Source organism: Artemia sp. Qi Xiang Cuo, chromosome 15 (genome assembly GCF_049724085.1).
Source record: "Artemia sp. Qi Xiang Cuo chromosome 15, ASM4972408v1, whole genome shotgun sequence".
Lineage (NCBI taxonomy): Eukaryota > Metazoa > Arthropoda > Branchiopoda > Anostraca > Artemiidae > Artemia > Artemia sp. Qi Xiang Cuo.
Genome location: NC_142808.1, coordinates 17,815,639 through 17,841,993, shown reverse-complemented (window position 1 = coordinate 17,841,993; position 26,355 = coordinate 17,815,639). Strand labels below are relative to the sequence as shown.

At 37.2% G+C, this 26,355-nt stretch overlaps 1 protein-coding gene across 5 annotated transcripts in view; it reads right to left on the bottom strand.

Annotated features, from left to right (window-relative positions):
• nompA (no mechanoreceptor potential A) overlaps window positions 1–26,355 on the bottom strand; it is a 227,769-nt gene that overhangs the window by 30,700 nt on the left and 170,714 nt on the right. For all 5 annotated transcript variants that reach the window (XM_089100865.1, XM_089100866.1, XM_089100868.1 and 2 more), the window contains 2 exons: window positions 16,761–16,924; window positions 1,161–1,339 (listed from right to left, as the gene is read on the bottom strand). In XM_089100865.1, the coding sequence (XP_088956991.1) occupies window positions 1,161–1,339; window positions 16,761–16,924 (343 nt within the window). The remainder of the gene's footprint in view (window positions 1–1,160; window positions 1,340–16,760; window positions 16,925–26,355) is intronic.

Here is a 26,355-nt window from a genome sequence, read left to right as displayed (position 1 = left end):
AAAACATAACAAAAATCATGGATGCACTCTTGCTTGGATGTCAAATAATAGCCCTGTCTTGTTTTGTAGGGCCTGAACTATCCGATAAACATACTTAAATTCTTATACAAAATCACTGCATTTGAAAATATTTATGTATATTTTATAGTCCAATTTTCAACGTCAAATTGTTTCTCTTCTTACAGTAAATCCTTTGAAAAAACCGGTAAAATTGAATCAATTGACAGAACTGGCTTAGGCTGAGGGGTTAAGTTCAAAGGCTAAGTCTTACAAAAAATATACCCTAACATCATTTGAACTGCCAAAGCAGTAGCGACATCTATTGGAAACCGAGCATCAACTCCTTCATCCATGAAATTAATTGGCTAGAGTTAGTTGCATAGACACTATTAGTGCAATCCAGCATTCCAAGAACATTTATCCAACAAGCCCGATTATGTATCTATAGCTTTCCAAGAGACGTTAATGACGTAATGACGCCAAAGATTAGGAGAATTACTGTTTGAAACGCTCTGGATTAATTGTCAGATAAGTGACGTCATTTTAAAAGAAAAAATTCAATATTTTCAAAAATGGAAAAAATATAAGATATTTTTATAGAATATATACAAAATATGACACGCAGTTAGGGGTTTGTAAAAAACACGCAGAAAGGGGTTTGTAAACAAGCAATGTTTACAGTGGAGTACACACGATTAACGTTTGCTATTCGCCTAGTGTTAACCCAATAAGTCAGACACCAGATAATTGCTTCGTAATTCTTCGTTCGTACCAAGACAATTTGCAACTAGAAAGAATACCACTAGAACTTTGATAAAGAAATTTTCAATTTGGCAACAGAAAAAGATCGTATTTCCTTTGTGCAGCATTTTGTTCGTATTTCCTTTCGTATCGTATCGAGCGTACCAAATTCGTATCGTACTTCGTCTTTGATGTAATTTATACACCATTTTAACCAATGATTTAAAGCTTAAAATGTCTTTATTTCTAAGCGTGTTAACTCTGAAGTAGCAATTACTAATTTGGATTTTCTTTTTTTTTGTCTAATTTGAATATTCATTTGAGAAATATAAAGCATATCTTTTGCGCATGAACGCTCTTGAATATCTCTGAAAAAATATACGTTCGTAAAGGTTTAAATATTTTGAAAGTGGCCATACCTTCTGTGTCCCACAATCAGGGTAGCCTCTTGGCCCCGATATTCTGAGAGAACTCGTAGTTCCTCCATTGCCTCTGAAGAAGCATCGATCATAGTAGCCATGGGTGTATATGCGTCCAGAAAATCCCTCCTGTGTCCGCAGGGTGAATTCCATACCATCTTCACTACAAGTTTGTGAAACTGAAAAAAAAAACAGACATTTAAAACACACCCGGCAACAAAACCTGTCGTATAACACCAATATATACATATACTACTACTACTACTACTAACAACTCACCGCAGCATCAAGCCGCCTGAGGCCAGCACAGCTACGCACGCTCCTCCTCCATCCCAATCTATTCAAAGCCTCCTTTTTTACACCCACCCACGAAGTTCCCATTTCTTTTAAATCTTTCTTTATGACGTCCTCCCACCCCAGGCGAGGACGACCTGCTTTCCACTTAGCCCTAAACTGTTGGCCGAAAGAACAATCTTCGCCAATCTGTCATCCTTCATCCGCACAACGTGCACTAGCCACCTCAACCTTTCTTTCATTATAGACCTAGAGAGCAGTATTTAACCACATTTTTCGTATAGCCTATTGTTTGAAATACGGCCAGTCAGCCGGGAACGCAGAACAATCCTTAAGAAATTTCTCTCGAAAACATCTAGCAAATCTTCATCTGCTTTTCGGAGCACACATGCTTCAGAGCCATATTTGACCACTGTCATCACTGTAGCTTCTAATATCCTAATCTTGGTTTGCAGACTTATATTCGTATTCTTCCAAACTTTTTTTAACTGTGAAAAAACACCCTGGCCTTGGCTAATCTACTTTTAACATCTTCACAGCTCCAACCATCTTTACTAATAATACTACCAAGGTAAGTGGAGGTGCCCACCTGATCAATCTTTTCATTATCCAACGTCACCTTTTCATCTTCACTTATTCCTAGCCTTAGTGAATTCGTCTCCTTAACATTAATTTTCAAACCTATTCTTGCACCCTGAACTTGCAAAACCTCTAAAAATTCATTCATTTTGCTCACACTTTCATCAAGGATGTTTAAATCATCAGCATAATCTAAGTCAAGGAGACTTTTTCCTCCCCATTTGACTCCGTGGTCTCCCATTGCCTTTCCTGTGCTCCTTAAGACGAAATCCATCAAAATGATTCTTTATTTAAAGGGGGATCGAACACAACCTTACTTAACTTCTGATATAATAGAAAACCAGCTGCTATCCTCACTTCCTCCCTCAACCGCAGCAGGGTTATTCTCTTAGATAGCACTAATCACTTTAATGTATTTGTCTGGTATACCCTACAAGGATAAAACCTCTACCAAAGCTCTTCTATCAACAGAATCAAACGCTTGCTCATAATCTATAAAACTGAGGACCAAAGGTCTTTGAAAACTCAGGCACTTCTCAATTATTAGCCTAAGAGTGAAAATTCCGTTGACAAATCCTCTACCTTTTCTACAACCGCACTGTTCTTCTCTTAAAACTTTGTCTACGGCATCTCTCAGTCAAAAAAGTATCATATTACTAAGTAATTTACTACCTGCAGAGACCAGACTAATGCCTCGATAATTACCACACTCACTTTTATCACCTTTCTTATAAAGTGGCCTATTTAAGATTTTCATAAAATCGTTATGTACTTCCAATTTTTCAAAAACCATATTCATAATCTTAAGTAGCTTATATTTAACCTCAGAGACATCATTTTTAAGAAACTCATTTACCACCCTATCAGCACCTGGAGCCTTATTACTTTTTAATCCTTTCAGTACTGTCACTTATTTCACATCACAAAATAAAAATTACTTCACATCCAAGGTATCACAGACTTTTTCATTTTACTCAATATCTTTCCCTGCAACTCTCTCGGGTAAGCAAATTCTCAAAATGTTCGGCCCATTTCTCTTAAGTTCTTTCCTTATCGTTAATTGTGGCCCCATTTCTGTTTTAACTGGGCCAAGTCCGGATTGAACACTCCCTCTCAATTTGTTAACATGCCAGTACAATATTTTACTACAATGCCGTCTAGCTGCATCTTCCAGATCCTCGGCAATTTTATCCATGACCTCCACTTCACACCTCCTTAGTTCATATTTTAATGCTTTCTCCACTTTCTTTACATTCCTTTTGTTTTCGTATGATCTATCACTCAGATAATTCCTGTACAAGTCCTTTTTCCTTTCTATTGAACATAAAGCTTTTTCACTAATATTCTTAGCTGCAGTTTTAGTTTTCAAACAGTTCGTGGTAACGAACTGTAAGTAAGGAGCGACCCGGCTCAATGGTAACCGAAACTCTAAAAAACGGGATTTTGATACCAATAGATACATCAAAAGAATCAGATTTTAATTCTGATTTGAAATATATAATTTTCATTAAGTTTAGTCCTACACATCAAAAGTTACGTGCCTGAGGAAATTTGGCTGATTTTCGAAAAAAGGAGAAAAGACCCCCTAAAAATTATAGAACCTTAACGCAAATCACACCATCATATTCATCGTATCAGAGAATCATACCGTGGAGGTTTCAAGCACCTATCTACAAAAATGTGGAACTTCGCATTTTTTGTCAGAAGAAAGATCACGGATGCATGTTTGTTTGTTTTTTTTTTTTTTTTTTCTTTTTTTTCCCCAGGGGTGATCGTATTGATCCAGTGGTCATAGAATATCATGAGACGGCTCATTCGAACAGAAATTAAAAGCTTTAATGTTCTCGTTAAGTGACCAAAAAATGGAGGGCAACTCTGCCCCCTCGTTTGCTCATTTTTTTTCTCAAAGTGACATGATCAAAATATTGAGATAGTCCTTGTGTACAGCATGGTAAAAAATATGATAAATATGTCTTTTAGGATGACTTGATCCCCCAAAGTCCCCAGGGGGAGTGCTGAAAGTTATGAACTTTACTCAAAGTTAACATATAGTATTTGTTATTGGGAAGTATACAGACTTTTTCAGAGGAGAGTTTTTCGGGTCGTTGGGGGACGGAGAGGGTCGGGGGCTATATGGAAGGATCTTTCCATGAAGGAAGTGTTCATGGGGGAAGGGACATTGCTATGACGGGGGCGCCGGATTTCCCATCATTATTAAAGAAAAATATAATTAATTAAATAAAAAAAGACAAGTTTTTCAACTGATCAACTGATTGTGATTAAGAGGTCGTTTTTAAATAACTGGAAAAAAAAAATTCTAACTATAGTTTGAAGAGCAGGGTATTGACTAGGGGGCGAACCCCCTAATATACGTGTTAAAAATTTATGAATATAGAAGGTCATTACGTAAGTTAATTCTAAGTTACGTATATTTATTACTAATAAAAACGTTCGTAAATAAAATTAAACAAGTTTCGATAAAGCCAATTAACCAAATATAATATGAAAATTTTTTTTTAATTATTAATGTACGTTTATAAAATAAAAAAACATTAATTAATAAAAAAACGTTCAAAAATTAAATAAAAAAAACAAGTTTTTTTAAATTAACGTATGGAACGACTTTAAAACTTAAAACGAACAGAAATTATTCCGTATATGAAAGGGGCTGTCCCCTCCTCAACGCCTGGCTCTTTACGCTAAATTTTGACTTTCTCACAACTCTATTTTTTTTAAAAATAAAAAAACTTTAGCGTAAAGAGCGAGGCGTTGAGGAGGGGACAGTCCCCTTCATATACGGAATAATTTCTGTTCGTTTTAAGTTTTAACGTCGTTCCTTACTTTCAGTTAAAAAAACTTGTTTTTTTTATCTTCCCTAAGACTAGACCCCGGCCCCGCGCCGGCGGAGCGACGAGAGGCCGGGGCGACCGCCGCCGAAGCGTCGTAACGCCGCGGGCGCGCCGCAGGCACGCCACCCCCGGCAGAGGCGGCGGCGTTCGGTCGACTTTAAATTATTTTTACGGCAATTCTTTATTGCGTCAACCGCAAAGTCGGAGCTTTTCCTTCTCGTGTGGTTTAGTATTTCGATTTTCCTGATTAGAAATCAAGCAGAGCTTGCACTATCCCCGAATTTTCATGTATTTCCCCAAAAATCTATGCATCACCCCCAAAAAAAATTTGGGTCCACGAATCCCGAATATCACGCACTCACTGTGCCACAACTAGGGATTTATCACCAGTGACTTTCCCTGCCACATATTACTTTGTATACCGTAATTCTTCACTGCTCTCTTGTTCATTAGTTTTCCGCTCTTTTGTTACTTTGCATAAAAGCCAGACAGATGCAATATGTTATTGCAAATATTGCAATATACACAGTTCTTCATATGTTGACAAAAAAAAAGTATCGTCTTTATGAAATGATTTTAAATCATTTCGAATGCAGTTTCCCAATCGCTATTTCTTACATCACTCGTAGTCAAGAATTTTATTTTCAAGTTGAATAGAATTATAGAACGCATTCACTACTATACAGCTTCAGCCTTTTGTTGGATTTTGAAATTGACAGCCTACAGATTGTTTCTAAAGCTGAATTGTAAGTTTGCAGATTATGTTTTTGCTGTTTTTAGGTATGATTTTCTTAATTTTTAATACTCAATTATTGAATACCTGATAGAAAATACAATCTTCTTTCTGGAACATTTTTACTCCCCCCCCCCAAAAAAAAACAAAATAAAAACAGCCTTCGGTTGAGACAAAATTTAGCTGTAGACTAAGCTATGCACAAGGTTGGGGAATTAAAGATTGAACCGGAAGTTACCCCAAAAATATGATTCATAAATAAATTGTAAATTATTGCCTATAGGGGGGGGGGATAGGGGGCTATCATTTTTAAATGATAATACATCTTTTTTTATTGAAAGCAGGGATGCCAAAAAGATAATTATTTTTTTCATTTAAAGTGGAGACAGAAGAAAATGATATCAAATTCCCTGGGAAACCATTGAAATATTTTGATAGACCCAGGGCCCCCCATTAGGACTTGTTCATTGTCTTGGGTATTTTGCGATTTCTCATAGGCTACTGGCCTAACTTGGCTTTTGTGTGTGCTCCCTTTTAATTCGATTCTTTGGATCTTATGGAATGCCATGGCGAATTTGTCACTCTGTTTTCCAATTATTTGAGGTATATCTGAATAATTTCGACATTTTTGTTGTTGTCTTTGTACCCCTTTAGTCATACACTCAATTTTTCCTTAAAGGAACACTAAGCTGTTTAACGTTATTTCGCGTGTTTGTTTGAACCATATGGTGACCTTGTTAATTATTCAGTAAATTATTTTTCTAATGAAAGCTGAGACGCTATCCTATCAAGGTGGTATCCAGAGGGGTGGGGGGTGTGTGTAGGGAGCTATAATAATAAAATTAAAAAATCGCGAAATTTTATTTTTTGAAATCCGGGATCCAAAAAAGTTAATTTTTTTTTAATTTAAAGCAGATACGGCATCCTATCAAGGTGGTATCCAGAGGGGGGGGGGGGTAGTGAGTTATTATATTTAAATGATAATATTTCGATTTTTTTTTAAATTAGGGGTACCACTAAGTTAATTATTTTTTTGATTTAAAGCAGATACGGTATCCTATAACGATGGTATCCAGAAGGGGGGGCATATGGAGTTATTATATTTCAGTGATAGGACCTTGATTTGTTTTTATTGAAATCAGGGGTGCCAAAAAGTTGAAAAGTTGACAAAATTAACAAGATTTTCGTGAGTTATGCATGATACAGCACTTGAATGGTTTTATCATCCAAAGGGACAGGGACACATGTGTCCAATCCAGTTTTTTTTCCTGTTGATGAAACGGGTTTACTTTGAAAACATTAATTCATATGTACCAAGCAGATTCACACTAAAACGAATCGGTGTGACGAAAGCGATATCGACATCCCCACCTAACGTTGGGCTCGAGTAACAATGGCGCCCTTGGTCCAGTGCCCAAGTTACATTAAGAGGCCAGGTCATAATAAAAGCTTTCAATTTGGGAGGTTCAAGGAGGAGGCTATGACAGTCTTATGACCTCAGGGTACTAGATACTGTAACGTTATTACGTATCTTCAGTGGTTTAGAAAATTCGATCACCCCACAAATGATTACCAAAAATATGCACAAATGTAACATTTTGAATATTACAACACTTTTTTCAAAGCTTTGAAGAAAAGCAAAAAAGTCTAAATACCCCTAACTACGCTTGAAAGCTATTTTAAAAAGAAACTCTTTGGAGATTTCCATGGAAATGACCATAGCAGAAGCTTTGAGCCTGGATGGGGATCAAAGAGGAGTCTAAGTATTTTGACCACAAGTGACTTATTGTTGCGACTTTCTTAAATTTGGCAATTCTTGTGAGCATTTGGAAATCAAAGCTTAAACTCAATAACTGACACTAAGTGTCCTAACATTTTGCTTAGATTAAAAGTGACGAACTAGGATGAAAATCTCAACATCTTCCTGGAGCTACTTCAGTCTGCGTATTATTTCATTTAATTACACTTAAAACGGATGAGCTTTTCATTTTTTACCTAAGAAAATAGCTGGCACTTTATTTTTCTTCATAGCCAATAAACTATGAAGTGTTTTTGGTGTCATTGTAATTGAAGTGTTCTCATGTGAAGTGTTCATCATGTATTTTTCAATTTGATAAATTTACTCCTTTTAGATGCAGTTCATAATTTGACTGATATTAGGTATTTATCAGTTTATAATTTGGAATGAATCCCCAAAAGAAAAAATGAATAATATCCAAAAGAGCAGCCAAAAGCGATAAAAAAAGCAGTTCAGCCTTAGCCTACATGACGTATATTCTATAAAGAAGCAAAAAAAAAACTTTAAAATGTATTTTTTTTTAAATTGTAATTAAAAACCAGTTTTTAATACAAGAAGGCTTCTTAGGAATCCAAAAGACCAAAAAAAAAACATCAACTCATTTCAAATGTTTTAAAGGTGACAAAACAGATATAGGCAAAGGGCATAATAAAAAAATTAAGCTTCTAAGTTCAAAGTTATATTCAAAGTTTTTACCCAGATAACTGACGAATTCTGTGATACGGTATTTGAAGTTTTATATGCAGTAATGCTCGATGAAAAAAAATACTAATTTTGATAATTATTTATGTTAAGAATACATAGCTAATAGATACTTCAACTACTCGTTTTATGCAAGGGTTCTGAAACGCCACACCCATTTCGTTTCTACCAGATTTCTACTTCTCTTGATGAATAACGAAGAAGACCAGTTTCCAGCCAGCAACTTGTGAATTTTTGAACTCGTGAATAGGCTCGGATCTGTTGTAAATTGAAGATGTGATTTGAGAAAGACTGATGAAAACATTAATTTTTGCGGGCAACATTGATCGCGCCGGCGGCGCGCTGCCGACATCTTACCGGCGGTGCGGCGCAGCGTGCTGTTTTTTGCCCCGCCGCCGCCGGTCTTCCCTCATCGGCGCGGCGCCGGGGTCTACCTAAGACACCTTCAGCAATTTCACAAATTATTTTTCGAAAATTATTCCAACTATCTTCCACATTATCAAATTTTAAGCTCTCAAGTTTAGTATTCAACTGTTCCTGGAAAGTTTCTCTCAAGCTCTCATCCTGGAGTCTACCAACGTCATAACTTCAGGAAGGTAGTTATCCTTCCGATATTTCGGCTTTAAACTAACCCTTGACACTGCTAGATAGTGATCTTTATTTTTAACATCAATAACGGCACTCCTATATACCCTAGTATCTTGTATTGATCCTGCCAGTCTTCGGTTTACTATAAAATAATCTATAAGGTTTGCTGTCTTACCCTCACATGAAAACCATGTTAATTTATGAGCCATTTTATGACCAGATACTGTGTTGGCTACAACCAGATGTTTGTATTTACAAAATTGCAAGTGTCTATAGTTCCTAGAGTTTTCATTTCGTGAGCTAATTCCACCATAGTGAGTGCACCCTCCATCTCAAGTCTTTTTGACCAAGGTAATTTAATCCTCTAACACTAGCCCCATATGTTGGCCTGAGACACTGTTAACTGGATTCTTTAACAGTAAGTAAAATTAATCTGAGTCGCTAGTATCTCCCTCAGTCGGTCCTAGGCGTATACTACTATAACTGATACCCTGAACTTTTTAGTCATAAAATGAGCAATTAGTATTCTATTGATAATACCTTTCCAGCCTAAACAAGACTTAGCAGCTTCCTTATTCGTCATGAGCCTTATTCCCTGTCTATGTACCCCATCCTTTCTGCCTGAGTAAACAAATTCTATATCACCTAATTTCATACTTCCTACCCCTGGGATATGAGTTTCTGAAACTCCTAACAAATCCAGTTCGAATCGTCTGAATTCGTCAGTCAAAATGTCGATACGATAGTCATTTTTTAACGTCGGAAAACTTCCAAGTTCCAATTTAAATCATTGAAATTATTTTCGCCTCAGGAAAAACAATGATCCCGGATACCAGTGCAGGACGGGGATCACATATCCCCGTCCTGGGGATATGTGATATCCCCCCCCCCAAGAGGTCCCTGGGACCTCCATGAATGGAGGCTTTGTGCAACCCTGGGCCCATCTTGGTCACAACATGGTTTTCAGCACTTGGCGATGCTCTTCTATCAACAAGAGTCGAAATCTTGCACAGACAATCTCAAGCCTACTACCTCCGACCCATTATATATTCATGCCTACAAATATTATGCTACAATGGCGAGACCACCCATAATAGATAAATTAGCTAGGAAGAGGCTATTCAGCCCGAAGACGCCCTTCAAAACATACCAAGCCCAGAAGAATTGTCCATTAGTCAGAATCCCGTACGAATACTGTGTCGTTTACAAGGCTATAATTTCCTCGAGGGGCGCCACTCCTCAAGTGGGAATAGAGTTGACCGCAAGGTCCCCAGTCTTGCAGGTACCCCGAAAGTGTCGAAGCAGCCCTTTGCAGAGGCCGTAATCCATAGATCTGGATCTTACGCCCTGCCACAGTTGTCCTCCTATAGAGGATCCTCCCACGATGGTGTTCTCCATCACCATGCAATTTAACCCATTACTGAGAGAAGGTTTGTAACTCATGAGACTTGTGGGCAAACCAGTGTCCCGTTTTGAGTGTACATTTGAGGAACCTTCTTCCTCCTCCGCCTGTATCTATGACCCCAGGCGAGGGTGCCCCAGTTTCTATTATGGACCCCCAGGAACAAGGTCCCCCTTGGTCAGTGCCTCCTATGGAGGTACCCTACATATCTGTCGGGCGTTCCCCTATCACCACCTGGGGACACGCTGAATGGCCTGGGGGAGGACAGGAACATAAGAATGAAGTTAATTAAAAATATATGTATATATAGCATATAGATTGAGATGGGGGAGGAGCGTGCGTAGATGCGTTGGCCTCCATATATATATATATATATATATATATATATATATATATATATATATATATATATATATATATATATATATATATATATATATATATATATATATATATATATGTCTAACAATATGGACTAGAATGATATCTAATCGTCTCGTTCTGCAAAATCTTTTTCATTATGTTTGTAATTATGTATTAGAGTATGTATGAAGAAATGCATTCTGTGTATTATGTATTCTATTTGTATGTATTAAATATATATATATGTACTGAAGATTTTCTACACAGAATTCACATTTTTCTAAAATCTTACAATGTTTCTTTGCAAGTAAAATTTACTTTGGAGAGTTTGTGATAAAAAAACGGAGTGAAGTGGATTAAAAAATGTATTTTCAAATAAAAAAATACAGCATTTCCCAAGTTGTCATTTAGTTGGCAGTGTTGAGATGCGTAGCCGTGGGCCAGGGTGTGTAAAGTTGTATAGGTTGAGATTTTGGCAAGCTCCATGGATTGTTTGTGGTTGAATTATACAGGACTGAATTGTAGGTGCGAGGGGTTGTTCTACCGACGGTTGCATGTGCTTCAGCTGGCTAGGGAGGTCTTGGTCGGGTTTCTATGAAATTACCTTCTATTGGTTTTAAATGCAATACGCAGACATAGCTACAAGTTGATACCTAACGCTGCTTTTCCTTAAGTTACAAGAACAACGCTTTGGTTTTGTCCAGTCTTTTTTCTCCTTTGCGGTTTTTACGAAAAGTGTGAACCTCCGGCCAGATTGATGAAAAAGACATCACATTTTGGAGAGCTTCGTTATTGCGTGCAAGTTCAAGTGGAGGTTTATAGTCTATTTAAGAGTGTATTATCTGAAGTTATGTATCTAAGCTTTCGTTCAATTTAGCCATGTTCCTGCTTACGACTTGTAGGCCTTGTTCTAGCAGGCAAGTACCACTTTCAAATCAAAATTAGACTGAAATTGAAAAGTGCTTAGGCTATGCGACGATAACCAGGCCTGAATACATACCCCTAATTAGGATCTATAAGATGATATTGTAAGTTTTAAACCGTAACTGTGCCAAACGATTAAAAAGTATTAGGTTCAACTGGCTACAAAGTCAATATATCGTCAGTTGGTTATCAAAAGGACATATCTCCATAATTATAAATTCTCAGCATAAGAAGAAAAAAACTCACAACTTTTTGGAAATAAAAAATTGTGAGGTTTTTTTCTGCTCTTCTGAAAATTTACAATTATGGAGATACATCCTTTTGATACCCGACTGACGATATACAGTTTTTAACATTCCTTTCTTATACCATGGTCATTTTTGCCTATGAGGGGTAGGTATCTTTGCTACTGGGTGTACGCATTACTGGCTTCCGATGGATTTGAGGATACAAAAAATTCGATTCCATGGCCGCTACGGAGAGAGACGTGCAAGTAAGAATAGATTGTTAAAGGACAGCCATATTCAAGGATGAGGCAATCAAAGCTTGTGAAAATTATTTTACCTTATTCGGTATCCCAGCCAGATTTTGGCCTTGGTGGGGAAAGTTGGAGGAGACACTATGGTCCTCCCTCCAGTGAAAACTGATGCCATAGATATCCTACTTACAGATGAATGGTAGCGACGGAACAAAAAGCAAGGGGTTAGATACTTGTGCCAATTTATTTACATTTTATTTCCTTCTGATCCGTTTAAGGGTACATATACACATTAAGCTACAACTGGCTGCAAAGTCAATGAAACATTTTTAAATCCCTAGCAAAAGTGTTGCCCCTGGAACATTTTTGCAGGCAAAGCTTAAAAAAGGGTTGCTACAACACCTCACGTTGTCTAAGCAGTATTCATCTAGCTTTTCATTAGTTTGTATTTGCTGTAAAAAGATTGGCAACAACTGCAACTGTTTTGCACCGAACCATAATTGTGAAAATTCAATGAGAAACACATGTTTGAGAATTCTGAAAACTTTCAACTAACACCATCCCCCAATTACGGATCGAAAAAACACCTTTTAGTTTTCAAAGCGTTAAGTGTTTTCTCAAAGCGTAGAATCAAGCCCCAAGTCCAAATCGCACCAAATCATAAAATTATGTTATGTTTTACCTTAGGTTAAAACTTACTTCTACTTGTACTTTACTTTACTTGTACTTGTTGTACGTTCAAGCCGCATCCAGACTCAACGTGGCGCCCTGAAAATGACGAAACGTCTCTTTCCATAGGTTTCGCTCGAGGGTGACAGGCTCCACCAATTCCAGCCACTGGCGATCCCAGCGACGGCCGTATTTTCGGAATCCCCCGATTGGCTCCAGATCAGACTTAACTGTTGCTAGCCACGTCTTCTATTGCCCTCTTGCCCTCTTCTTCCAAGCAGGTAGTGGTAGACATTTGAGGCGCTTTTTGCTTATATGGTCATTTTGTGTGTGCAATATGTGGCCTAACCCTCCCAGTCTTCTATGCTTAACAATGTCAGAGACAATTGGGCGATCCTAACATTTTCCCCTCGCTTCTTCATTTAGGATTGTATCTGAGGAGTGGATATCAGGAATATAGCACAGGCATTTTTGGTTGAATATATTCAAGCTCAACGCTTCGGCTGCTTTAAGTGACCACGTTTCACATCCATAGAGGAGGACCGAGAGAACCATAGCTTCATACACTCGGAGCTTTGTGCGTAGCGATATTTCGCTCCGTTTCCAGAGATATTTCCATAATTGAAGGAAGACACTCCAGGCTGACGATATACGGCTCTGGATTTCTTCTGAAGATTCACCGGTAGGGTTTACCATCGATCCGAGGCAATTGAACGACTGGACGTCCTCTATCTGATTACCATTTAGGGTCACAGGGGTTTCATCCATCCCGTCTGTTCGCATGGATTTTGTTTTTGGTAGCTTATTTGGAGACCAGTTGAAAGTACCTTGACTGCCGCGTCATTTATCATAGCCTGGGCATCTGCAACGGATTCAGCAAGCATGTCCAAATCGTCAGCATAGTCAAGATCTGTGACGGAGAAAGACGGACTCACTGCAACGCCTTTATACTTGTCCAGGATCCTGAGGATCCAATCGATGACGAAGTTGAACAGAGTTGGCGAAAGGACACAGCCTTGACGTACACCTTCCTCGATCAGGACCAGATTTGAAAGATCGCCATTGACTTTTACCCGGGCCTTTGTTCCAGCAAAGTATACCTTGAGCAGATTGATGATCTTCTCAGGCACACCGTCCTCTTTCATTGCTTCCCATATTGCATCACGATGGACCGAATCAAACGCGGTAATGAAGTCTATGAAGATTTGGATCCTGCTGGTGTTTAAGCCGGTGTTCAAGGATCTGTCGCTGGCTAAAAATCTGGTCATAGCAACCCATACCCGGCCTGAATCCTGCTTGGTTGGGTCGCGTTCGGCTGTATCTGGTGTCTCTGAATCTATTTAAAAGTATGAGTGCGAACAGCTTGGCAGCAATGGGGATAGCTTGGCAGCTTGGCAGCAATATATATATATATATATATATATGATATATATATATATATATATATATATATATATATATATATATATATATATATATATATATATATATATATATATATATATATATATAACGATCGAGAGAACGGCATATACCTCGGTAGTTTTTGCAGTCCATTCGGTCTCCTTTTTTGAAGATAGGGACAATTATTGAGGTCTTCCAGTCGTCTGGGATGTACTCATTGTCCCAGCCTTCGGTGATCACGCTATGAAGTTCATCTACCGCCACCTCGGGGAGAGCTTCAGTAACTCGGCAGGAATCCCACCTATTCCTGGGCTTTTATGGTTTTTCAAAACTTGGATCGCCTTAATTACTTCATCCCTGGAGGGTGGGTCCGTGCATACATTTTCATATGCCTGGTTGTGCGGGGGGTTCTGCGGTTCTGTAAATGGTTGCTTTCGATTACTATTGTCTCCTGGTCTCAATAGCTCTTGGAAATGAACTCGCCATCTTTCGATACGTTCCCCACTGTCTGTAAGTATTTGCCATCCTTCGCTTCAAGTAAAAGGATGGTAGTTTGTTTCTTCTTCCTAGTTCATTTTCTAAGTTTCTGACAGAGTTTTCGTGTATTTTTCTGTGATGCGGCTCTTTCTACATCGCTGTAAATATTAGACCAGTAGGCTTTTTTGTCAGCTCTTGCTGATTTGTGACATTCTTGTCGTAGCACTGTACGTGGGGGACTACTTGTTGGTCATTTCTTTTTTCTTGGCAGAGAGTTTGATTGTCTTTTCTGAGATTCATTTCTTGGTTTTAGGCTTGACAATCCCAAGTATGTTTGCGGCAGCTTCATTGATGTGGTCCTTGAATTTGCTCCATTTCTTCTCAATCTTTATCTTGGGGCACTGATCAGTGGGGATTGCCTCCTCGGTATTATCTTGAAGGACAGCGAAGCGGTTTGAGAGTTAAAGGACAAATACTCCTCGGTAATCATCTACTTTCAGCTTCGAAACGTCTATTTTCTGGTTCGGCATAGTAGTCTTCCTTGAGCTAAGTCTGTACTTTAGTCTTGTCTTCAGCAAGAAGTGGTCAGATCCATTTTTCGATCCCGTGTCAGCACCTCTGTGCACTCTCGAGTCCAACACCATGGATTTCCATCGTCGGGATACAGGGAGATAATCTGTTTGGGCCTTTACTCTTCCATCACGGGATTCCCATGTATACGTATGACCCGGCTTGTGCCTAAGCCTGGTGTTAGACACAGCGAGATTTTTCTGCATTGCAAACAGCAAAAGCCTGTTTCCATTTGTGCACCTGTCTCCAAGGACCTGTGCACCTGTCCGTGCTTGCCGATCACATGTTCCGAGTTATGCAGCTTTCCGCCGATTCTGGCATTAAAGTCGCTTCCAATTAGGAGGATATATTTCTGGGGAATCTTATCAATGACTGTCTGCAGGTCACTGTCAAACTGATCTTTTTGCTGTTGAGTGGCATTTCTTATTGGGGCGTAAACGCTAAGGACAGTCAGATTGTTCGTGCGACCTTTAATTCTTGCCCGTACGATTCTCTCAGACACAGGCTCATATTCGATGAGCCCAGTAACTGCTTTGGGGGACAACAGGATACCTACTCCTGCTCGGCCAGATCCATCTAATGGTCCTGAGTTAAAAAAAGAAACCGCCTTCCCAGCCGAGGATTTAAGGGTCAAGATGTTACGTCCATTTAGTCTCGTCTCAGAAACGCACAGAATATCAAGGTTATAAAGATAAAATTCATCAGCTACAAAAGCTTTTGTCAATGAACATTTAATCGAGCACAGGTTCCAGCAGCCGATATTCAGGCCTTCTCTTCTTTATAAGATGTTAGTTAGCATATTTTTCGACGAGAGTTCCATTCTTGTCGCATCGCATAATATCGGGGATTTCGTAGCCAAACTTTTCAACATTTTTGTCATCATCATTGAGTGTTTCTTGGGGATAAGGTACACCACAAGGTCCTAAGTTTTGCGGTCGCCCAAAGTACGTCGGCCATTACCTTGCTCGGCGGAGAGCTCAGTAATGTTTACACCACTTCACCACTTTGAGGTGCGCTAACAGATTTCCTATGCTGTCTAGGGACGGAGGGTCAAGTCTCATTGCCTGGATGCCCACCACCGCCGTGGATATTTCCCGGCTTATCTAGCCCTTTGCTCCCACCTAGAATCAGCAATAGGCTTCAGAAGGGGAGCAATAGGCTTCAGAAGGGGTTAAAACTTAGGAGTAGCTTATACTTAGGTAAGAGATACACTGCTTTATATGCTGATCTTTCTTTCTATATGCTTTCTATTACATTGTCTTTCTTCAAATTATTTTTCTCTACATTAAGTATAGACAAAAAAAAAAAAAAAAAAAAGACAAAACAATATCTTGTCGTAGAAACGTAGACGTCTGCACTTACGTTTACGCATAAATTTACATTCATCAATTCAAGCAATTAGATTTCAGTTTAACAGTCCTTAGTAATATAAAAAACTAAATTTTCTAAGGAATTCGGAAGAAATAAATAAATAGTTTTGAAGAATAGGGGTACTTTCAGGCTCCTCACTCTCATAGCATGATCTGTTTGATCTGATTTAATTATTCTTTTCATGGGGGTGGGGGAAAATAAATAAATAATACAACTGATCTAATAAAAATAACACTATACGCAAATAAACAGTTTTCAATATTCGATAAAGAGGTTTAAGCAAACTAAGTACTTTCAAGACAATCTTCTTTTCCATAAGTACCAATTCTTAAGCAAACTAAATACCTTCTAAGCACCTTAAGCAAACTAAGTATTAAGAGGTTTAAGCAAACTCAGTACCTTCAAGACAATCTTCTTTTCCATAAGTACCAATTCTTTCATAAAAGTCAAAATCGCTACTTGTTTCAAAATAAGCTGGGTTTCCAACATCAAGATCGGTGCTATCACGATCACTCAGCTCGCAATTATCACGGTCCACTCCAGGGTTCCCGTAAGAAAGACGGCTAGAAAGAAATTTTCTAAGGTTATTTTACATAAAAGAAAAACCAAACAAAATACCAAAATATGCCATTGAATTACAACGGTCCCTTTCAACATTCACAGAAGATGAAAGGCTAGAAATAACCATTTCAAAGTCTTGTTTTTCATTTCTTAAAAGCAACGAAATTATCTTTCAAGATAACTATTTTATTATTCATACTATATTAATATTCGCAACTACTATGGAACAAGAAACCATTTCATGTTTTACCACAAATTTTTAGAAAATTAGTTATATTAAGTGTAGGAGTTGCTTTATGGAAAATTTCACTCAGACCTTGGACCTTAGTTCCTCCAGTGCCATCTGTGGCGAGTAGGACGTTGGCGAAGCCTTTCCTTTATCGCTCATGGCTGACGCTGCGCTGATGTCCTCTCATCCAGGTGTCAGTGAGGTTACAGCCATCTTCCGATCCCTGTCTAGTGTTCTGCGCAGCGTATTCTTCGGACAAATTCTTCTACGATTAGAGCATGCAAACATAATATTGCCTGATAGAAATTTTCTATTTCAAACGGATTTATTCAACAAAATTCTTGTTTATAGCTATTGATAAATTTGATTTTAAGCTTTGAAAATAAAATATATTTTGTTGAATATACAGGTATGAAAATATAAAACATGAAATTAACAGACTCATTTGTGACACCAAAAAAAATAAATAATCAGAAGTCTTTTTAGCTGGCCTTTGTTATTACGCCCTTTGCTCTCATGCAGCTACCGCTGCAGCTATGATTACTATGTTTTCACAGAACCCAAGAGTTCCACAAGATCATTGGCTAGAAAGATTCCAAATCTTTCACCAGCTATTATTTAGCTATTACTATTTAAGACATATTTCATATGATGATAAATGGTAAGAAATAATCTAGTCTATACTCTTCTAGGATTATGCGTATCTAAGTCCTAACAAAAACCTGTTTTTATCTTTGTTTATGTCAGACACAATGAAACAAACCTCAATACATAATGTAATAACATAAGATAATATAATAACAAAACATTCAAGTCATATTTCAAATGATGATAATGGTAAGAAACAATGTAGTCCATTCTCATCTAAGATTATGCGTATCATATGTCACTTGATGATAAAACACAAGTTGCGCTTTACTGAAAAAAAACAAAAAAAACAACAACAACAAACAAATGACAGTGGATTGTCAGCTTAATTGACATATACTGACATTTGTTCTTTAAGGTTTTGATAATTTTTTATTTATGAAGGAAAGAAAGGTGACAATATTTTAAACGTATTTTGTTTTCAGTAAAGCGCAAATTGTGTTCTGGTCTTGAGAAGGCATAGGCGTTATCATACCCTATGATAACCCCTACTCATGCTAATTTTTGCTCGTTTTGAGTTCGATTCGGCTATTTATTGTAATTTCTGTTAGTTTTAAGTTTCATTCATTTATTTAGTCATATGTGGTAGTTTTACGCTTGAAAGATTTTTTTACTTTAATTTTGCTCATTCTTTACTTAATGGAGCTCTTTACTTTTCTTTGAGAAAGTTGTCTTGTGGAAAGTTTTTAAAATTAATTTCTGTTCGTTTTTTATTTACATAGTCTTTTTCATGGAAAAAATAATGTTGTTTATCTTTTCAGTTTTTTTCTGTAAAAATCTGTAGTATGGGATGTCGGAGAAACTTTTTTAACTGTTGTCAATCGTGACAGAAACAGTATAATTTTTAATTTAATTTTACAGCCTCTGAAGTGTACCTGAAAAATAAAACTCAATGTCATTCCCAAGAGGTTCCTTCTACGCCCTTAGACAACCTGGGCAAACTTACAGTCCTTTTGTTTATTTAAACTGTAAGAGAAGAAGTAGTAATAATAGAATCCCCAAAAGTTTCAACTTAATACCCCCCAGTTGTTTTCGATATACTGCTGAGGTGTCTTATTGGCATCCATAAACGCAATGCTTTTTGATTTATTTTAAGATTAACATTTAGTTTTAAAACATAATGGGTCAATTGCATAATTATGGGGGGTTGACATGCCTAAGCCATAGCCGCTGGACCGTTCTACTATGCTGAACAAAATGGGTGTCTCAAAAGTTTGACTGGATGCGTTTGAAAAATTATTGGAACTGGGAAAAGGGTTACTTTCTCTCAAATCTCTTTTTACTCTTAAAAAGGGCACCAGACACTCGCTCTGTAATTGGAGCGCAAGTGGAGGACTTCCCCATTCATATGTCTAGTTTAAACATTTTTAACAAGTAAAAACGAAGTGAAAACATTGTAAATACATTATGTTTTCAGTAAAGTGCCATTATGTTCTGGTCTTGAGAAGATATGTGGGCTGCCAAAGACATAATTTCCAGAACTTTCAACAACGCTGAACAAAATTGTTATCTCAAAATTTTGATTAGATGTGTTCTGGGAATTGATGGGCATGGGGGGGGGGGGCTTGTTTCACTTCAAACATTTTTTTCCAATAAAAAGGGCACTGGTCCTTTCAATTTCCAATCAAATGAGCCTTTTTCGAAGTTTCTACGACAACAAATGACCATATCAAAATCTCTATCAGACACATTTCGGGAAAATATGAAGTGTATGAGGGGAGGGAGGGGGGTATCCACCCTCCGGTCACTCTGAAACTTACAAAAGGCACTAGAACTTCTCATTACCAATCCAATGAGCCCCCCTCCGGGGCTTATACGATCACCCTTTCTATATACACCTTATATGCCCCCAGGGCATAACTTACAACCCATGCACTGAGGGCTGTGGTGGGGGGGGGGAATGTCATCCTCAAAGACATAATTTCCGGACCTATTCAATTATGGACCTATTCATTTTGTTCGTACGTGGAACAAAATGGCTATCTCAAAATTTTGATTGGATGTGTTTGGAGAAATAGTGGACGTGAAAGGGGGGTTAGTTGCCCTCGAATCACTTTTGACTATTAAAAAAGGCACTAGCCCTTTCGGCTTTCAATCGAATGAGCTCTTTTCGAAGTTTCTAGGACAACGAAATGCAATCTCAAAATTACTATCAGATGCATTTCGGGAAAATACGAGGTGCGGGAGGTAGAGGGATATCCACCCTCAGATCACTCTGAATCTTCAAAAAGGCATTATAGCTTCTGACTACCAATCCAATGAAACCCCTCCAAAGTTCATACGATCACCCTTTCTATATATACCTTATATGTCCCCAGGGCAGGGCTTACAACTCTTTGCCCAGAGGGCTGTGGGGGGTTGTCATCCTCAAATACATAATTTCCAGACCTTTCAACTACGTTGAACAAAATGCCTATCCCAAAATTTTGAGTGGACGAGTTTAGAGAAGTGGTGGGCGTGGGAGGGGGGTTATTTACCCTCCGATCCATTTTGACCATTAAAAAGGGCACTACCCCCTTCAATTTCCAATTGAATGAGCCCTTTTCAAAGTTTCTACGAAAACTTTATTACGAAGTGCCCGGGTCTAAACAAAAAACAAATAAACAATACACTGTGCCCACATCGCTCTTTACTTAGGCAGTGCAATTGTGCTGCGTATGATGCGTCTTTAGACGCATCAAAAAGGAGTGATTAAAAGGGGCCAATTTGCTCAAAGAAGACTTTCGGATTGAAAAATCAATGCTTTCAATGATCTGACTTTGCAATTTCAGGAAACCGTAGTGATCTATGTTTCATCTCTTTTGAATCATTGTTTCGACCTCTCTATGTGAATCTTATGTTTTAACCTCTTTTGAAACTGGATATTCATAATCACAATCAACTCAAGTAGCTTAAGGAAATTTCTCTTTTGATCCTAATTAGGACTCTCGTCATCAACCCGGAACTCTCGGCCTTGTTTCCCTAACAAATCAGTTGCTAGTGTTAGCATTTTTCCTATTTTCTGTGCCTTCTGCCTTCTGCCTAACCTGTGCCTATTTTCAGCTACCTCATCTGCACGCGCTTCTCTCCATTCCAATTAATTCAAAGCCCACTGTTAACAGCTTCCCAAGAAGTATTAGTTTTCCTTAAGTCCCCCCGTCTTACGATCTCCTCCCACCTGTCTTTTAAAAACAGAGTTTACTAATGTTGATTGACAAATTTAGACAGACAAGGAATTGCAATTTCTAAGGAAATCCTTTTTTAAAACCTAAATAATTCTCTTGTGAGAAGAAGTAAAGACGAATAGTAAGAACAGTGGTATTTACTAAAAAATAGTATGAACAATAAACCTTCTGTATGTCCGTATGGCAGCCCTATCCCTTAAACATTGTTTCTCGGGATTTTGATCCGCTGATTATTTTGATAGCATTCTCTGGGACATAAATACTAGAACCACATCATGTTTTTCCTCTTTCAACCACTACTCAGGTGTGCATACCTGATAATTTCGTATCATATATAAATTTATTTCAAAGAGGAGAAAACAATAAAATAAAAAGAGCGAGAGAGCGAGAGAGAGAGAGAGAGGGAGAGAGAGAGCAAAGGAGTAGAAAACTTAAGATTCTTCGGAAGAAATAATAAAATTGCTAGGTGCGCACACAAAGGCCGTATCCAGGGAAGGTGGAGGGTTTGACCCCCCCCCCCCCAAAGAAAAAAAATTTGTGTAACTCGTAAAAATGTAACGAAAGTGCCTATAAACAAATATTTGACGCGTTTTAAAAAGTTTTTCTGTACCCCCTCCCGAAAAAAATAACCCTGCCTAACAAAAATCCTGGATACAGCCCTGACAAACATTTAAAATTATTTTGAGGGGGAGGAGGGGTAACATCGAAAAAGCAATAGGGGTAGCATGTCGAAAAATACGAAAATTTTGAACATAGGGTCAACAACTCCTTTCCTTCGCGTGCATATTTCTTACTAGTCTAGATCAGCTTTATAGAGGGAAGCTTCAGCAAAACTACTAAACATATTTGAATATTAATAGAGAAAGTAAAATAGTTTCTCACTTTCCCGTTTCTGATTAATTTTCTTATTCTAGTAGTGAAATTTTCTAACAAATAACCTTGTTCTTTCTGGATGAAAAATGATTAAGTATAACCTTGAGAAACAAAAACCTTGTTGTTCCCCGGATAAGAAGAAAACTTTAACTGCTTTCAACTCTTCTGGGACAATATTAATAAGCAGATGGGACTAAAATTGACTCATTTTCGGACCTTTGAAACGACAATAATAACAAATAATAACAAATAATCATTTTGGATAATGTATCCGGAACGTGCCTGAAGTCGGCAAATAGTATAAGAGGCTTGAGACAACTTTGTCAAATTGCAAATCCTTAGAATCTGAACATTCAGACTATTAGCGTTTAAAAAATTCTTATAAACTAATTTTTATTTCTTTAGTCAAAGATACGTCATTCGAGCATGTGTTGTCATCTGATTGAAGGCGAAATTCTTTTCTAAAATGACTTTTTCTGGATATAGCTATCTGATAGCCTGGAAAACGCCAAGTTTTAAGGATGAAAGGATAAGATTAATGGCGCTTAGGGTGCCGACAGGTTATTGTCGACGTTTTAGTTGCTCGGTCTTTTTTTATTGAACTGGAGTATTCGTAGACCCCAGGTCTCATAATACCAAAAAGAGCATTAATTCACTGTGCTACGATACGTTACGAGACCTTAGCAGCAGAGAATTGTAGTGAAGTCAGTAAGATGAAATTCTCTCTATATAACTTCGTCTGCGGCAGCGTATTTTTTTAGAACCGTACTAAATTTACGAATATAATGTAAAAGCCTTCCATATAATTTTTCTCGGTGTTTCGAATTTAATTAGGCTATCTCAAGAGCATATCCAGTTTTTTTCAGGGGAAGGGGTATTTTATAAGTCAGACATTAAATTCGGGGGGTTCAAACCTCGTAGCCCCTTCCCTGGATATGGCCTTGGGCTATCGTAATAAAAATTTGGTATAAATAGCAATTTTCTGTTTGTAAAAATGTCCAGAGACTAATTTGGCTAGGTCCATGAAACGGACATGTGAAAAAATTAAAAAGCAAGACTCTTTGCTAGTCTTTATTTGGATTCACCAGTGGACTAGAAGGGCAGAAATAACCAAGACTTTTGGTGTTTCTGAAAGCAGTTGCGGATCCAGGGAGGGGGGCGAGGGGGACGCCCCCCAGCGTAGTCTAAAGTAGTGTAATTTACTTAATTAACTCAAGTTTGCGTTAATTAAACTTGCTCCTAACGCAAGTTTATCGGATCAACCTATTTTGACCCCCCCCCCAAAAAAAAAATCCTGGATCCGCCCCTGTTCTGAAAGGCTCATTTAGCGAATATCTTTGTGGGATGACGGGTTCTGAGACGACGGGTTTGAGACAGTAGATGTCATATCCTCCTTATTCACCATAATCTTTGGTATATCCTCTATGGTGCGTTAAATCAAACGTTTTATTTTGTGTATTTTTTCACTCAGAGCCAAATTATTTTGCTTCCTCCAATGTCCAATTTTTAGATAGATTTTGTTACTAAAAATATCCTAAACTGTTCTTATAAATGGCTTGTAATTGATGTTTTGGTTGTTGGGTTGGCCCACCAACCAAATTTCCTCTATACTAGTCTTTAAATAGTTTTTGAGACCACACTGGGTACAGTGAACGTAAGAAAAATCGAAAAAAAATATGAAGAAACAGAAAGACAGAATAGCAATAAGCCAATAACGATAGTTTTTACCCTGGGAATAACAAAAACAAAGTAAATATATGGCCAAAAACCTCCACTAAAACGTCTTCTTTTGAAGACGTTATAAATCCACTAAAACGTCTTCTGTGCTCTTTATCCGTAAGATTATCCGTAAGACTCTATTCTTGAAAATGAATTAAAATTTTGTCCAAACAATGGAAAACTCAATGCAACTATACAATTCAAGGTGAGGGTAAAGCTCATTGCTGACGCAAATGAATGTTACATTAAAATTCAGGATGCAATTCTGATTCTAAAGTATATCTATTTCTTATCTAGGTCAGTAATGTAGACTCCTTCAAAATTACCAAAGGATTTCCATCTGAACTATTTTGACAACATTGTCGGACTGTTTAGCCTACTATCCATGCCCAGAAGTGATCTTTGAACCAACAGGACAACATGAACTAATTAATCAGCAAATTAAGATTCTTTGAATTAACACATCATTTTAAAATAATAACTTTAACTACCCTGGTAGCGGTCTAGCGGATGATCTCATTCCTGCCAATCGGTAGTTCCTAGATACGATCCCTAACGTTGCCAGGGAAAAGGATATGTATGAAATCAATTTAGATAATTTTTTATGAATGTCATATATATTATATTATTATAATTTATATCTCAATGAGTTATATTTACCCCTTTGATTAAAAGGGCCCTTGCTAATATAAACAAACAAAAAACAATTATGGTTGGTTACGCAATTTTAAGTTAAGAGTTTTTTCCTTAAATTTTACCTCACAGTAAATTTCCTCAAAGTTATACAAGTTGCCCATTGTTTACGATGTTCGCATAAGGTCCTTTATTTGGATTAAATAAAAAAAAAAACAAGTTTATTAACTGACAGTAAGGAGCGACATTAAAACTTAAAACGAACAGAAATTATTCCGCATATGAAAGGGACTGTCCCCTCCTCAACGTCTCGCTCTTTACGCTAAAGTTATTTATTGTTTTAAAAAATAGAGCTGTGAGAAAGAGTCTAACTTTAGCGTAAAGAGCGAGGTGTTGAGGAGGGGACAGCCCCTTTCATACACGGAATAATTTCTATTCGTTTTAAGTTTTAATGTCACTCCTTACTTTCAGTTAAAAAAACTTGTTTTTTATTTATTTAATTTCTTAACGTTCTTGAATTAACGCAGGTTTTGATTTTGGCTCACCGTACATGAATAATTAAAACAAAATTTGCATATTAATTTCACTTTTTTTGGTTAAATAGATTTCTCGAAAGTTATTTAATTTTATTTACGAACGTTTTTATTAGTAATTAATATATGTAACTTACGAATTAACTTAAGTAACGAACTTCTATATTCATATATATATATATATATATATATATATATATATATATATATATATATATATATATATATATATATATATATATATATATATATATATATATATATATATTATATATATATATATATATATATATATATATATATATATATATATATATATATATATATATATATATATATATATATATATTCATATATTATATATACGTATATTAGGGGGTTCACCCCCAAGTCAATACCTCACTCTTTACGCTAAAGTTTGAATTTTGTTCCAGTTCTTTGAAAATGACCCCTTAACCACAAAGACCATTAATTAGAATATATAGCTCTTATGAATGTATTAAAAAATCTTTAGCATGAAGAGCAAGGTATTTGCTAGGGGGCAAACCCAATCATATACGTAATAATTTCGATTGGTTTTAAGTTTTGATGTTGCTCCTTACTTTCAGTTGAAAAACTTGTTCTTTTTTATTTAATTTCTGATCTTTTTTAAATAATGCTGGGAAATCCGGCGCCCCCTTCATAGCAATGTCCCTTCCCCCATAGAAAGATCCTCCCATGTAACCCCCGATCCCCCCCCCCTCACTACCAGAAAAATTCCCCCCTGAAAACGTCTGTATACTTCCCAATAACCAATACTATACGTAAACATTGGGCAAAGTTCATAACTTGCAGCCCTTCCCCCGGGGACTGTGGGAGATTAAGTCATCACCAAAGACATATTTATTATATTTTCGACCATGCTGAACAAAAGGGCTATCAAAATTTTTATCGGGTAACTTTGGGAAAAAAAGAGCGTGGGAAGAGGCCTAGTTACCCTCCATTTTTCTGGTCACTTAAAAAGGGCACTAGAACTTTTAATTTCCGTTCGAATGAGCCCTCCCACGATATTCTAGGATCACTGGGTCGATACGATCACCCCTGGGGAAAAGAAACAAAAAAAGAAATTAACACGCATCCGTGATCTTTCTTCAGGCCAAAAATACACAAGTCCACATTTTTGCAGATAGGAGCTTGAAGTCTGAGAAAATTCGTTAACAGCCTTAATTTTGGTTTTTACAAATGACGTCATGTACTATGTTACTACATCATATAAGCATTTCTGATAACATCATATAAGTATTTTGCTATATGATGTCATGCACAGCATAAATAAGAATGTTGAGTTTCCAAAACAACAGTTATTTATATAATATAATGTCTGTTGGAAGGCCCAAAAAATGAAAATTTGCAGTCGCAGTTACTATAAATGATGATTCTTTGGAACCAACATATGAACTGTCAAACGTGATAAGATTTTAAATTCGGAAACCTGGACCATCAGCTGTGACAACACCAATACGGACAGCTAAAGCAAAGACCATAGCTAAATTGTCTGAAGTAGTCAAAATCCAAAATCGTGTCAAAAATAAAAATGAAGAGCCAACACACGGGCGGTTAGAAGATATAAGAAAACGACAATTAGAGCCTGTTAA